This window comes from Diadema antillarum, unplaced genomic scaffold (genome assembly GCF_040938485.1).
Source record: "Diadema antillarum isolate AM-2024a unplaced genomic scaffold, OU_Dant_1.0 seq00000063_RagTag, whole genome shotgun sequence".
Taxonomy (NCBI): Eukaryota; Metazoa; Echinodermata; class Echinoidea; order Diadematoida; family Diadematidae; genus Diadema; species Diadema antillarum.
In genome coordinates this window covers 360,312-373,537 of record NW_027271166.1, presented here as the reverse complement: position 1 = coordinate 373,537, position 13,226 = coordinate 360,312, and the positions used below count along the sequence as shown (strand labels likewise).

Sequence of the window (13,226 nt, the reverse complement as noted above, 5' to 3'; positions counted from 1 at the left end):
TTTTGTTTTATTTTTGAATTGTGGCATCTTTTGTGCCACATACATGTATGTGTTGTAAGGATGTACATTTTGACCTTGGCCCATTATTAAACAATGAAGCTACGCCTAGGGGCAAATCACATGCCTTCTTGATTGGAGTCTGTGCACTTCTGTGTCTGTATCTGTGTGGATATGTGTGTGTGTGTGTGTGTGTGTGTGTGTGTGTGTGTGTGTGTGTGTGTGTGTGTGTGTGATGGGTTGTGCATCATGGGTGAGATTAATGCTTATACATGTAATATATTGTAACTGAAGATTCTGTACATAATGGCCTATTGTTCCCTGGAAGGTACAGCAATATTACTCTTCATTTTAACAACTTTTTAGATTATGCAAAATAGATCACTGCATGATTATTTTGTCTATTATTAAGTTGTCTATTTGAAAGCCTATCAAGATTCTACGAAGAGACTTGTGTGTCACATAAATAATTCTGACATACTTTTGTTGACCTTTGACCTCTTCATTACGTAATTATATACCGGTATTCTACATGAAAACAATATAAAGATAGTAATGCATAAAACTTTTTTTCTTTTTTTTAAAGAGGGCAGGCGGTTGGGTTACTGATGGGATAAATTAGCACCAGATTGGCCCCCAGTCTATGTTTTAGGATTAGCCATGATAAAAAAAAAATAAAAAAATAAAAATAAAAATAAAAATGGGCATTACATATTTTGGCTGGATTACATTGATGTAAGGCAATCTGTCAATCATTTGCAATAAAAACTCGACACGATTAGAATTCATGATTTGAAAGGCATTGAATTGTTTCACTAACATGGGAAGGCATATGCAATATAGAAGAGAACAAAAACATAATAATGTCACCATTAAGTTTACTCCAGATACTAGTACGGTAGGTTGTTTACCTCACATGACTAAACATGAATACAAATATATTTTCTGTATCATATATTTGTAACATAAGTTCAGCTTCAGAATCCCAAACTCTGCAGGGGTTGACAATTTTTGACAATCAATACAATAATTAAAAGCTGCTCTGATTTTTCAAATATTGACATTGATTCTTTTGATTTTTAAATCATCTTCTTTATCGGAATGTCTATCAAAAAAAAAATAGAAGAGGAACAGAAGGAAGAAGAGAAAGTAAAAGAGAGAAAATGATTTTACAATGATTTTTGCAAATTCTAAGTTCCTATCCTGTCCATTCATCACTTTACCAATGGAAAGAAAGGAAGCCGCAGGTGGTAATATGACTAAGGCTAAAACACGATGATGAATACATGAATATGAATGGAAAATCCACATGCATGATATTATAAGTAAAGTTCTCGTTCTATTTCTCTGTGCGCATCTAACGATAGATCTGACCTTGAACAAGTTTACATACAGTACTAGCCGTCAACAACAATAGCCCCATCTTGTGGCAAGCGTGCTGTTGACTGAGGAAATGTAAACGTAATATACATTTGACTATTCATATTCTAATATCCAGGTTTTTTATTACATTTTTTATTTACAGTGATACATTTTTAAGATTATGAGCAATTTAAAAACATAATACAAACAATAAATGTTATTATAAGTGAATAAAATGTCAAATGAGTGCGACTGAGAACTTACTTAGCCTTTATAAAATGACTCTTCCAGCTCTGATGCTGTACAGCAAGTCTTACTGCTAGTTGGCTGTCTGTATGCGGCTACCTTATATGTATTACTGAAAATAATGCACCGAGCTAAATACATGTCCTAGACACTGACACGCGTGTACATACAAATTGTCGAGACATACAACACACACAATACACTGGCGGGACTAACAAACTTTACCTGTGCAAAGACCCTATACAGCAACTTTCGCAGTGGTTCGTTTCGTTCTGTAAGTTGTTACTCAAAATGGACCAAAAAAGAAAAGCAGAGGAAGGGGCGCTGGTGGCAATCAAAAGAGCTAAACACCATGAACTGGTGGTAGCAGGAGCGCAGCATGGTGCTGTGGTTCAAGCTGTAAGTTTCTTTTTCTTCTTCTTTTTAACACATCAGTCATCACAGACCCACGACCACGACAGCACAGACAGTTTGAAAACGTTCACAAAGCACAACTCTCATAGACATTGCATTAGTTTAAATTTACTGCGGGCATTTTTAGAGTTTCTACAAGGGCTAGGCTGTCTGTCTACTGTGGACCATCTAGACCCTCTACCTAGAGTTGAGTTGTCTAGTTCGCTTAGTTGTTGGGAACTTGTTCTATTCTTCTAAATTCGAATTTTGATACGAATCGAATGATACTTGATACGTAATGATACTACTCTAGCTGGCAACACTGGATCCCTCCCTGTCACTAAGTTGTCAGTTTTGCTGGTGTGAAGAATGCTTAAATGCGAAGCAAACAAAGTTACAACAAATTTAAGTACCTACGGCTTTTTTTACAAGCACTTTCAGGTTTCAACTAAGCTAAAAGGTCAGCACGGTCAAGGGTACTGTAACATTCATGATCAAATTCAGTCCGGGAAACCCGCTCATGAGGACCGCTCCCGCGTACGAGGACTGCCCCGCCTCTTGAGGACCGCCTCATGAGGACCGCCCCCATGCCTCATGAGGCCCGGGGGGAGCGCCTCATGAGGCCCCCCTATTCACTTCTATTCATCTCACATCTGACATATAAATTGTCGCAACTTTGCACGGTGATTTTTTGTTACACACACATGTCCACTATCCATGATGAAATGAAGAAAAAATCCTATCTGTTTCTTTTTTCAAAAATCGAGTTTTAATCAACCGATGCAGAGCGCCCATTAAAACATGTGTGTTTTAATGGGCGCTCTGCATCGACAAGTTCACCTTCATAAACATAAGGATTGAGAGAATGTAGCAATATTAGTAGAACACATCATTGAAAGTTTGAGGAAAATCGGACAATCCGTTCAAAAGTTATGCATTTTTGAAGTTTTTGTGTAGTAACCGCTGGATGAGAAGACTACTGCAATGTGTGAATAACTTAGATGTCACATGCGTACAACAATATACGGAAAATATAAAGAGAATTTCACAAAATTTCATCTTTTGAAAAAAGTACACATTCCCCCGACTCGTTATCGACAAATGTTATGGGTAATATTATTCCCCCTGCCTTTAGAAAGAGGCAAGTCAAGTGCTCTTTTATTATGCGAAAAAAGTGAAAATATGTTGAGTTTTCTTTACATTTTCTTTATGTACACATATGACTCACAAGCTGTAGTAGTCTCCTCATCCAGCGGTTCCAACACAAAAATTTTAAAAATTCATAACTTTTGCATCGATTGTCCAATTTTCCTCAAACTTTCACTGATGTGTTCTACTAATATTGTTGCATTCTCTCAATCCTTATGTTTATGAAGGTGAACTTGTCCTTTAAAACTCGATTTTTGGAAAAAAAAAAACAGATAGGATTTTTTCTTCTTTTCATCATGGATAGTGGACATGTGTGTGTAACAAAAAATCACCGTGCAAAGTTGCGACAATTTATACGTCAGATGTGAGATGAATAGAAGTGAATAGGGGGGCCTCATGAGGCGTTCCCCCCGGGCCTCATGAGGCATGGGGGCGGTCCTCATGAGGCGGGGGGGCGGTCCTCATGAGGCGGGGCAGTCCTCGTACGCGGGAGCGGTCCTCATAAGCGGGTCTCCCGGACTGAATTGACACTAGTCTAAGATCTACTTACTTTTTAGTACGTTTATTAAACTCTTAACATCGTTAGTTTATGTATAAATATTTTAACTTTAAATTAATTAGCACGGCCCGGCGCCACGACTGGGCTGTATATATGCCCTAGGTGGAGTTGATCCTAGTCAAAATTAATAATTTAGATCTAGACAAATATGAAAGGCTGTTAAATTTTACTTAGTGTCAATCCCAGTAATTAATAGCTTTCATAATTCTTAAAATATTTTTCCGTAAATAGTCTTTCAAAACACACATTTAGAGCCGCTAGATCTGTTATCTGGAGCACATATTTGTACATGCAATACAATGAGAAAAATGTAGTGATTTTTTTTTTTCAAAATTTTTATTAGATTTCAGGGTCATTATCATGCAATAAGAGCGTTTGTCGGTAACACTAACACAACCGACAGTCCCTTTAGCAAATATGACAGGACTAGGGCTTTTCTTCTTGAAGGTGTGGATTTTGCAAAACCCCTCGGCTCAAGCACCGTCAGTCTTGGCCAGCACTCAGCGGAAACCACAGCAAAAGTGCATTTAAGTATTGATTGCATTGGAATATTGTAACTCTATTAGGTAAGTTAGAGAAGGTCTCTCCTCTACATTACTGAAATGTATCCCAAACTTCGAATGGGTTTAGGGTTCCATTGAAGGTCCATTCAATACGATCTGATTTGCAGGGTCCTCCTCGGCTGTCCAGCATGACTGCGGCCATCATGCTTCTGACGGGCCACGATGGAGAGATATTCAGCGGCAAGTTTCACCCCAACGGTCAGACCCTTGCATCAGCTTCCTTCGACAGATCCATTTGTAAGTAATTCAAGGCAGATTCAAATGCAGATTGATGTAGAGGGGTAAATAAGTTGGGGGGGGGGGGCATAAGCTGTAACAGTTAGCTCACCTGAAGGAAACACACTAGTCTCATGCTTCATTGTAGTTGGCTTTTGATTATAAAAATTAGAATCAATGATGGTGGTAATCGAGCAATCGTGTTGATAACGATAACATCTATTATCATCGTCATCATCATCATCATCATCATCAAATAAAGATAGAGATGTACTGGTAGCAGAGGTACATGTTTGTCAACGTGGTGTATAGATGATGACCAAAAAACAAAAACAAAAAGGATGATCAGATGCAGTTAAAATTAGCATGATTAAAATTGAATGGCAAAAATCATAGCAGAGGTGATGATATGATCTTTATAATCATCATCACCATCATGTGCTGTGCCATTGACTGCCAAGCATTCCACAGTAATACTGACTCAATCCAAGACTAGCAGTAGTTAACATCACCTTCATAGACGATGTGACTTCCAGCCACATTGAGGTTGCTATGAAATACAGTCAACCTCACCCAAGTTGAATCTATTTAGACTGAAGAAATAGCTTCTACTTAGAGAAAATTAAACTTAAATGAGGGATTGAAGTCAGAATAAAGAAAAGAGGACTTGAAAAGACCTTTGACTTCGGTGATTATTCGACTTATGCAAGGTTAATTTAGGCAAGGTTGACTCTAACATGCTCTTTTTGTTCAACCTGCCAGTCCTGTGGAACGTTTACGGGGACTGTGAGAATTATGCTGTACTCAAGGGTCACCAGGGAGCCATAATGGAGCTGCAGTATAACACGGATGGAAGGTAAAGACCAGATACAGTGTACCAATCATCCTTCCATGAACTTTAAAGGGAACATAAACCCAAAGAGCAATGTGGGTTGAGTGAAAGCAGTAACATTAGTAAAACACATCAGTGAAAGTTTGAGGAAAATCGGGCAATCCATGCAAAAGTTATGAATTTTTAAAGTTTTGGTGTTGGAACTGCTGGGTAAGGAGACTACTAGAGGTTATGACGTGTGAGTGGACTACAATATAAAGAAAATATAAAGGGAATTCAATAAAATTCATTTTTCATGAAAATTGCACATTCCATCAACTTGATACTGACATATGTTAAGGGTAGCTATTATTCCCCCTGCTTTCTGGAAGCGGTTTGTCAAGTACTCTTTCATTTTGCTAGAAAAGTACATTTTTGTGGAATTCCTTTTATATTTTCTTTGTATTGTTGTCCACTCATACGTCATAGCCTCTAGTAGTCTCTTCATCCAGTGGTTCCAACACCAAAATTTAAAAAATTCATAACTTTTGCATCGATTGTCCGATTTTCCTCAAACTTTCACTGATGTGTTCTACTAATGTTAATGCTTTTACTCAATCTACATTGCTCTTTGAGTTTGCGTTCCCTTTAACCCGTTGAGGACGCTTTGAATTTGCTACAACACGCATTTCCCATAGACACCAGCCCGAGTATACTCGGGACTCGTCCTCAATGGGTTAATATTTCACTTCAGCCCACAGTATCCATGTTTTGCAGTAGTGATGCAGGCGACTCCCTTTATAAAGAAGTCATAGGGACCGGCAGTTTTTATGCCTCCGCCAACGAAGTGGCCGGAGGCATTATGTTTTCGGGTCGTCCGTCCGTTCGTCCGTCCGTCCGTCCGTCCGTACGTCCGTCCGTCCGTACGTCTGACCGTACAAATGTACGTACGTATGTCCCCCCGTTTTGTTTTTGTCGATAACTCAAGAACTGTGTGGTGGTTTTACGTCAAACTTGGTATGAGGGTATATCCTGGGGGGATAATACTTTGTTTGGATTTTAGGGTCACAGGGTCAAAGGTCACATATTTTGTGAAAAAAAAGGTTGAAAATTCATGTTTTTCTCCATATCTCGCAAATGTTTCAAGGTATCTTCATGGAACTTAGTATATATGCTTGTTCCAATGGGCAGTGATTATCTAGGGAAGTTGGGGGTCATGGTTCAAAGGTCAGGGGGTCAAAGGTCAAGGTCAACTCCTCAAAATATCACTACTTTCCTTATATTTATGCAATGCCTGAAGGTTTTTTTTTTTTTTTTTTAAACTTGATGTATACATGTATTACCCAATATTTATTCTGTGGGAAGTTTCTTGTCAAAAGGTCAAAGGTCAAGTGAAAGTGCTGAATTGCACTTTTTCCTCCATATCTCAAAAGTAACTCAAGGTATCATCATGAAACTTACATATTTATGCATGTTCAACCTAACAGTGATTGTCTTTGGAACTGTGAGGTCAAATTTCAAAGGCCAGGTTCAGATAATGCTATTTTCCCATTTGATACTGAAATTATACTTTTTCTCACAGTGATACCTTGAAAATTACTCAATGCATAAACTTATAAAAGGGTCAAAAGTCAAATAAAAATCATCAGTTCCCCAAATACCTGCACTCTGACATTTTAATCATTCATCCAATTGAACCTAGTTCTAGGAAAGTGAACATTCAGCACATTTGTGTCAAACCTGTCATTTTAATATTTTGCCAATTGTGTGAAACTGTCATCACACATTGTCAAGACATTGTACTATAGACCTATTAGGAGAACCATGCATTATGGCGGAGGCATATCAGTCGCTGTAGCGATATATCTAGTCTTTCTTTATATTGAAATGTCATCATAACCGAGCAAACAAATGATGAGAAAAATGGAAACCATATATAGAGTGGGTAATGTATGGGCTTGAATTTTTACTGTGTTGTAACCACAATTTTGTTATAACCACATTCGTTATAATGGGAGCGCACTGTACATATCTTCCTTGCTTTAATACAAATGTAGTCTGGATTGTCATTGTCGTCATTCATTTATGAGAAAGATTCTTGTCCGATTTAGCAAGCATGTTAAGAGTGCCTGCAGAAGAAACAAATATCCCTATTCTGAAACATGGCGATGCTCTAAGAAAGTGATTCCCAAGACATTGCAGAGATGCAAACATTGTTTTTTGTTTTGCATTATTTTACCATTTAGATGCTGCAGGTTTCATTTTCCCAAATTGTATGCAGATATGTCTGTTGCAGGAAAGGTAAAGATACTGTTTCCCCTACCAAAAATAAGTCTTTTAAGCTCTTGGAATACTGCAATGCTGGTATGGGGTTGGCATTCCTGACATTGCTACAAGGAAATATTTTGAAACATTCCTTGAAGAAAATTGAATATGTTTATTGATTAGATAATGTTGTAGTTAAAACCTATTCCTTGATGTGATCTCTTCATAACAACACTTGTATTGTGCTCATTGATTACTCTGCTTGTGATTCAACTCTGAAATGAACTCTAAAATCAGATATTCATTTACCTGCATTCCCCCACCAGTCAAATTGTGACATGCGCTACAGACAAGATGGTGTGTCTCTGGGACACAGAGACAGGGACCAGGGTAAAGAGGATGAGGGGTCACACGTCCTTTGTCAACTCCTGCTACCCGGCCCGGAGGGGGCCGTCGCTTGTCACCAGCGCCAGCGACGATGGAACAATCAAAGTGAGTCATGTATTTCCGGAAAGCTCTCTTCACCTAGCATGTCTTGAAATATTTCTGTTCAGCATTAATTTGCGGACTTCTTATATTTTGCTCTATTTCGTCTTGTTTTTTTTTTTCGGGGGGGGGGGGGGGGGGGGGGGGATGGGGACATTAAAATGTTATGAATGCATAAAAAGGCAGAGACTCCAACCCCAAGCACCTTCTGATCTGGAGATTCTCCCGCCCGAAACCCCTAGCAAACGGGAGACTCCAAATTGATGTATGCGAAGCGCGAAGTTCCTAGGGTTCTAGATGTTCTCTGGTGCTATCTAAGGCTTATTTTTTCAACATACGATAGCAATAAGTAAGAAATCCTTTCCACCGGGAGACACAGAGCCAGGGCGGGAGAAATCAAATCTCAAACGGGAGAACGGGAGATTTTGCAAAAATGAGCTTTCGGCGGGAGATCTCCCGTCGAAAAAGGGAGAGTTGAAGTCTCTGAAAAGGTATGATTTGTTAATCAAGTGTAGAGAATATGACAAACTGACATCTGTGCATGATGTTGGTGTTGAGCAGCTCTCTATGTTTTGTACATAAGATTTCCCCAAATTTTCATTTTTCTCAAATAATTGGGCTCACACTGAACTTAACCACAGAAGAGGATATGCAAAAATGTATTGCTCTTATTACATTTCAAGAATAGGTCTGACGAACATTTTTCTGAAGAGAAAATAAGAATTTTTGTATACAAACAGAATGAAGGGCTGCTCAACACGTAGCTCAACAGAATTGCCAATTTGTCTCCCTCTCTTAATGTTTACAGTTAATATCTTGTTTCATGTGGTTATTTTTTCCCCCGCAAGTTTTTACTCAGCACATTTAATGTTTTTAAGTCAAAGCAACGTAGCATCAGTATGGAATTTCCTTGTCACTCTGTCAGTACATCCAGTGACTTGTTTGAGTACAATCCCAATGACATAGTGAAATGTTGATCCCAAAAGGGGTACAGTGGACTCCCATTATAACGAAGTCAGGCAGTTTTCTTTCGTTACATCAAAATTTCATGATAACCGAACAAATAAACAATAAAAACATAGCGCCGATAATGTCGCAGCCTGAATTTTTACTGCATTGTAACCGGAACTTTGTTATAACCATGTTCATTATAATGGGAGTGCCCTGTATTCGTTCAAGAGAAACGCCTGTGACTCTGTTCAAGCAGTGCAATTTACCATCACCAAAGAAATCATTTTATATGGAATGGATCTCTAAATCCGGTCAAATCCCTGCCCATATCGCAGATCTGGGACACGAGGAAAAGAGGCTGCGCGCAGACGTTCCAAAGCACGTACCAGGTTCTCGCCGTCTCCTTCAATGATACGAGCGACCAGATCATCTCCGGTGGCATCGACAATGACGTTAAGGTACGCCACATTTGAGCCTTGGATTCAGCGGGCATTTCACTTGATACATTTCAAAACAATACTGAAAAGAAGAAAAAAAAAAAGCAGAACTTCAGAAGCATTCATGTCAATTGTGCCATCATTGCCAACTGCATGATTGTAGTTTCCACCAGCAATTGGCAAGTAAAGCGTATATCTAACATGCTTTGAGGAATTTGCTCACTCTGTCATAATTTTCACCAAAATTCAGCTGGCAGTTCTAGATTGATTGGTAGTAATGTTGATCTCTGACATTGATATTTATCATAAGTAATTATAACTACCCAACTACTATCTGCAAAGGGGGCAAGGTTGTGGGAATAAGAACTCCAGACTAATGAAGGTTTTCTGTCCTTGGCAGGTGTGGGATCTGCGGAAGAACGGTCTTCTGTACAAGATGTCTGGTCACACGGACTCTGTGACGGGGATGGAGTTGAGCCCTGATGGATCCTACATGGTCACAAATTCCATGGACAATACATGTGAGTTCCAACCCGGTGCAGTAGATTTTGTCATCTGGTCAAGTCACAGAATATTAAAACTGATGTGTAAATTTTGTTCCGTCATGATTAGATACTGATTTATGCAGAATGAAATCTTTTGGTATGCTGTTTGTGTTTGTGTGAGAAAAGTGAGTTAATGTCACATCCTTATACCGAGGCTAATGAACTAAGTAAGGTCTTTGTTTTTAAAAACAAACACAACAACAACAAAATTGGGTGAAAAAGTTGTTGGCACAAAGGTCATCCTAAAAAGGTTCAGTATTCACAACTTATATGAAATTTAACCAATTAGTTGAGTGAATGTTTTAGTTTACGACAGCATGATGCTTCATTTTCATAGGGGCTGCTAATCCTATCCATAAGTATTATGTTTTTAAGAGTCTGTTTTGATCAAGGTAGTGTACATTAATGTGTGAAACTTTGTAAGAGATTGACCGTGCCTGATAAGACTAGTGATATGGTTGTGTGCTCCTTTCCTGTAGTACGGATCTGGGACGTCAGACCCTTTGCCTCACCGGAGAGATGCGTGAAGATATTCCAGGGACATCAACACAACTTTGAAAAGGTGGGCAGAATCATCTTCTTTTATGACATGAATGTAAGGTGGGCATATTTGAGAGCAGAAAATAAGTTTGAAATCAGAAAAAGCAGGAGCTACAAACGTTGAAAATTGTGAACGGAGACAAGCTATGAAAAAGTAATGGCCTGTGGGACAGCAGAGAGTTAATTTGTAGTTGTGCTATCACTGTTGTCACTCTTTTATGAATTTTGTCTGTTATTTACTGATCATATTTGAATCATTACATGTCAGTAATCTCACTGAACTGAAGAGGCCCTTTTCCTGATTCTGCTCTTGATGCGTATCAAGACATCACATTCTAACTGAACCTGTATAGAAAAGGGAAGTCAGTACCTCCCTGAAAATATGAGGAGTTATATTGGGGAGAGTTCTTTCTTTGCACATTGCAAATGAATGAAGCAACACGGTCAATTGATGTCATTTTGATCTGCCCACAGGACACCTTGTTAGACGAAATACCATCACTCAAATGGTGACAATATTTTGTGACACCACCCCTTTCACTCTGACTTTTTGCTCAAGTCTTTTACCAGTCTCCTGCAGTTGAGATTCCTTTGTCATTTCATTCAAAAAGTTTCTCTTTGATCTGCAGAAATATTGTTATTTCATGAGTGTGATGCATCCAAAAGTTTGGTAGTAATAAGTATTTCCATGTGTGCTCAGCAATTATCACAGAAATGTTTCCTTGCGATTACTGTTCATTTCTTCCCGTAGCTCGTAGAGATTTCTCACGTTGCAGTTGTGATGAAATCAGCAGGCCATCCTAAGCTTTGTAAAGTTGAGCAGCCTCTTGAGGCTGATACAGTGGAACCTCGTTATAAAGAGGTTGGACATTACAAAACCTTCTTATAACAAAGTGATTTTGCAGGTACCAATTCATATTTCTTTGTTATTGTACCCCGAAGCAGTGAGAATACTGATACAACAATTTGATAGTACATTGCACTCCTGTTATAGTGGACACTGTTACAATGAACCACACAGGATGCAGCAAAGTAAAATTCAGGGCCCAGAATTATCATCCAGATATGTTAATACATGTTATTTGTTGGGTTGTAATGAGATTTTAATTTAACAAGAGAAAACTGCTGGTTTTAGAGGACTTCTTTTTAACGGGAGTTGCCTGTAATTATTTCTAGGTCCGCATTGTAATGAGTTTCCCCTGTGTCAATTAAGGTGTTGTGTTGCCTCTCATCAGAATCTCTTGCGGTGTTCTTGGTCGCCGGATGGCAGCAAAGTGGCGGCGGGCTCGGCTGATCGGCACGTCTATGTCTGGGACACGACATCGAGGAGGATACTCTACAAGCTTCCCGGGCACGTCGGATCCGTCAATGAAGTCGACTTCCATCCATATGAGCCAATAAGTGAGTGCAGAATGAGTGGCATATTACCCTCAAAGCTATATTTGCATGTGTGCTGTGCTGTTGATGATATCATACTTCTGAAAAATTATATTGATTTGAGTGTGAAAGCACGTTGACATTTCATGAAATTACTTCTACATACTGACATGAATGACAGATGAATTGGAAAGTAACTTGATATACAGAGAAGACATGTCAAAGAAAAACTTTTTCTGATGCCCTGTCATTTGATGTATATTACAAGTAAAATTTGAAATCGCACACACACTGGAATCATCTGCTTCATAGTCTCACTTTTGTTTTGTTTCTTGTACTTTTTCCATTGAGCAGGTGTGACTTACTGTATGCGCCATATATATAGCGAGTACAATTTTTTTCAAATCAGGAATTCCCAGCAATTTCATGAGTGATTGAATTTGCAATTGTGGAGTACAGCAATTGATGACGAAATGTATTATCTGCTTGTCGCCTTCATGTTAGGATCAGAGTTGATATTTTTGTGTGATTCAAAATTTGAGCATAACACCCAACTTGCCAAATTTATGAAAATTAAAAATTCTTGAAAATATGTGGTGTATATAATACAGCACACATCACATTGAAAGATGAAATCAAATGACTTTATATTTTGTGCAGATTGCAATATTGAAAAGGGTACATAATTCTCCACCAAATGTATCTGCATGTCTTGACAATATGATTTAAATTATCATTTCATGTGAGTATCTTTTGATGCAAATGTTTATGCTATTAAAGTTATTACCGTTTGGTCTGTACTTTTCTTCTCCTCCAGTTCTTTCGTGCTCAAGCGACAAGCAAATCTTTCTGGGAGAAATCCTGTGAGATCCAGCAGGCAAAACGAAGATAAACTTCAGAACTGCCATAGCTGCATCTCAGGACTCTGCTCTGATCATTGGAGAAATGTGATTGGTCAAATCTTAGAAAGTGGGCGGGACATCCTTTGCTTTGGCCCAATCGGAAGTGCCCTTGTGGAATCAAGGAGTAGCTCAATGTGATATTCAAGCTGGATGATGACGCGGTGCTTGGACGCTTACATGTTTTTTGTTTTTCAAGCTGATTATTTTGTCTTATTCAATTTTCCTTCTTAATCTCCTTTTTTTTTTGGGGGGGGGGGGGGGGGGTGAAGGCTTCAGTTTTATTGAAAACAGAAAACCTTCACACATCAACTTCATTGCAGTGTGATATTGGTTGTCCAGGAAGCTGTGTACCAGTATTATGCACAATAAGCACAACAGAAGAAAAAAACCTAGTTTTTGACCTTCAGTGCAGCACCCAAATCTCAAA

General features: G+C 38.7%; 1 protein-coding gene across 1 annotated transcript; it reads left to right on the top strand.

The window, feature by feature from the left end:
• The first annotated feature begins 1,871 nt into the window (after nucleotides 1-1,871).
• On the top strand, nucleotides 1,872-12,903 carry LOC139725873 (U5 small nuclear ribonucleoprotein 40 kDa protein-like). Its single transcript, XM_071636951.1, has 9 exons — nucleotides 1,872-2,004; nucleotides 4,377-4,506; nucleotides 5,248-5,341; nucleotides 7,888-8,053; nucleotides 9,334-9,456; nucleotides 9,836-9,956; nucleotides 10,460-10,542; nucleotides 11,756-11,921; nucleotides 12,715-12,903. Exons 1-9 carry the CDS (start codon nucleotides 1,897-1,899, stop codon nucleotides 12,762-12,764), a joined length of 1,041 nt encoding a protein of 346 aa, XP_071493052.1. The 5' UTR covers nucleotides 1,872-1,896; the 3' UTR covers nucleotides 12,765-12,903.
• Nucleotides 12,904-13,226: the final 323 nt, after the last annotated feature.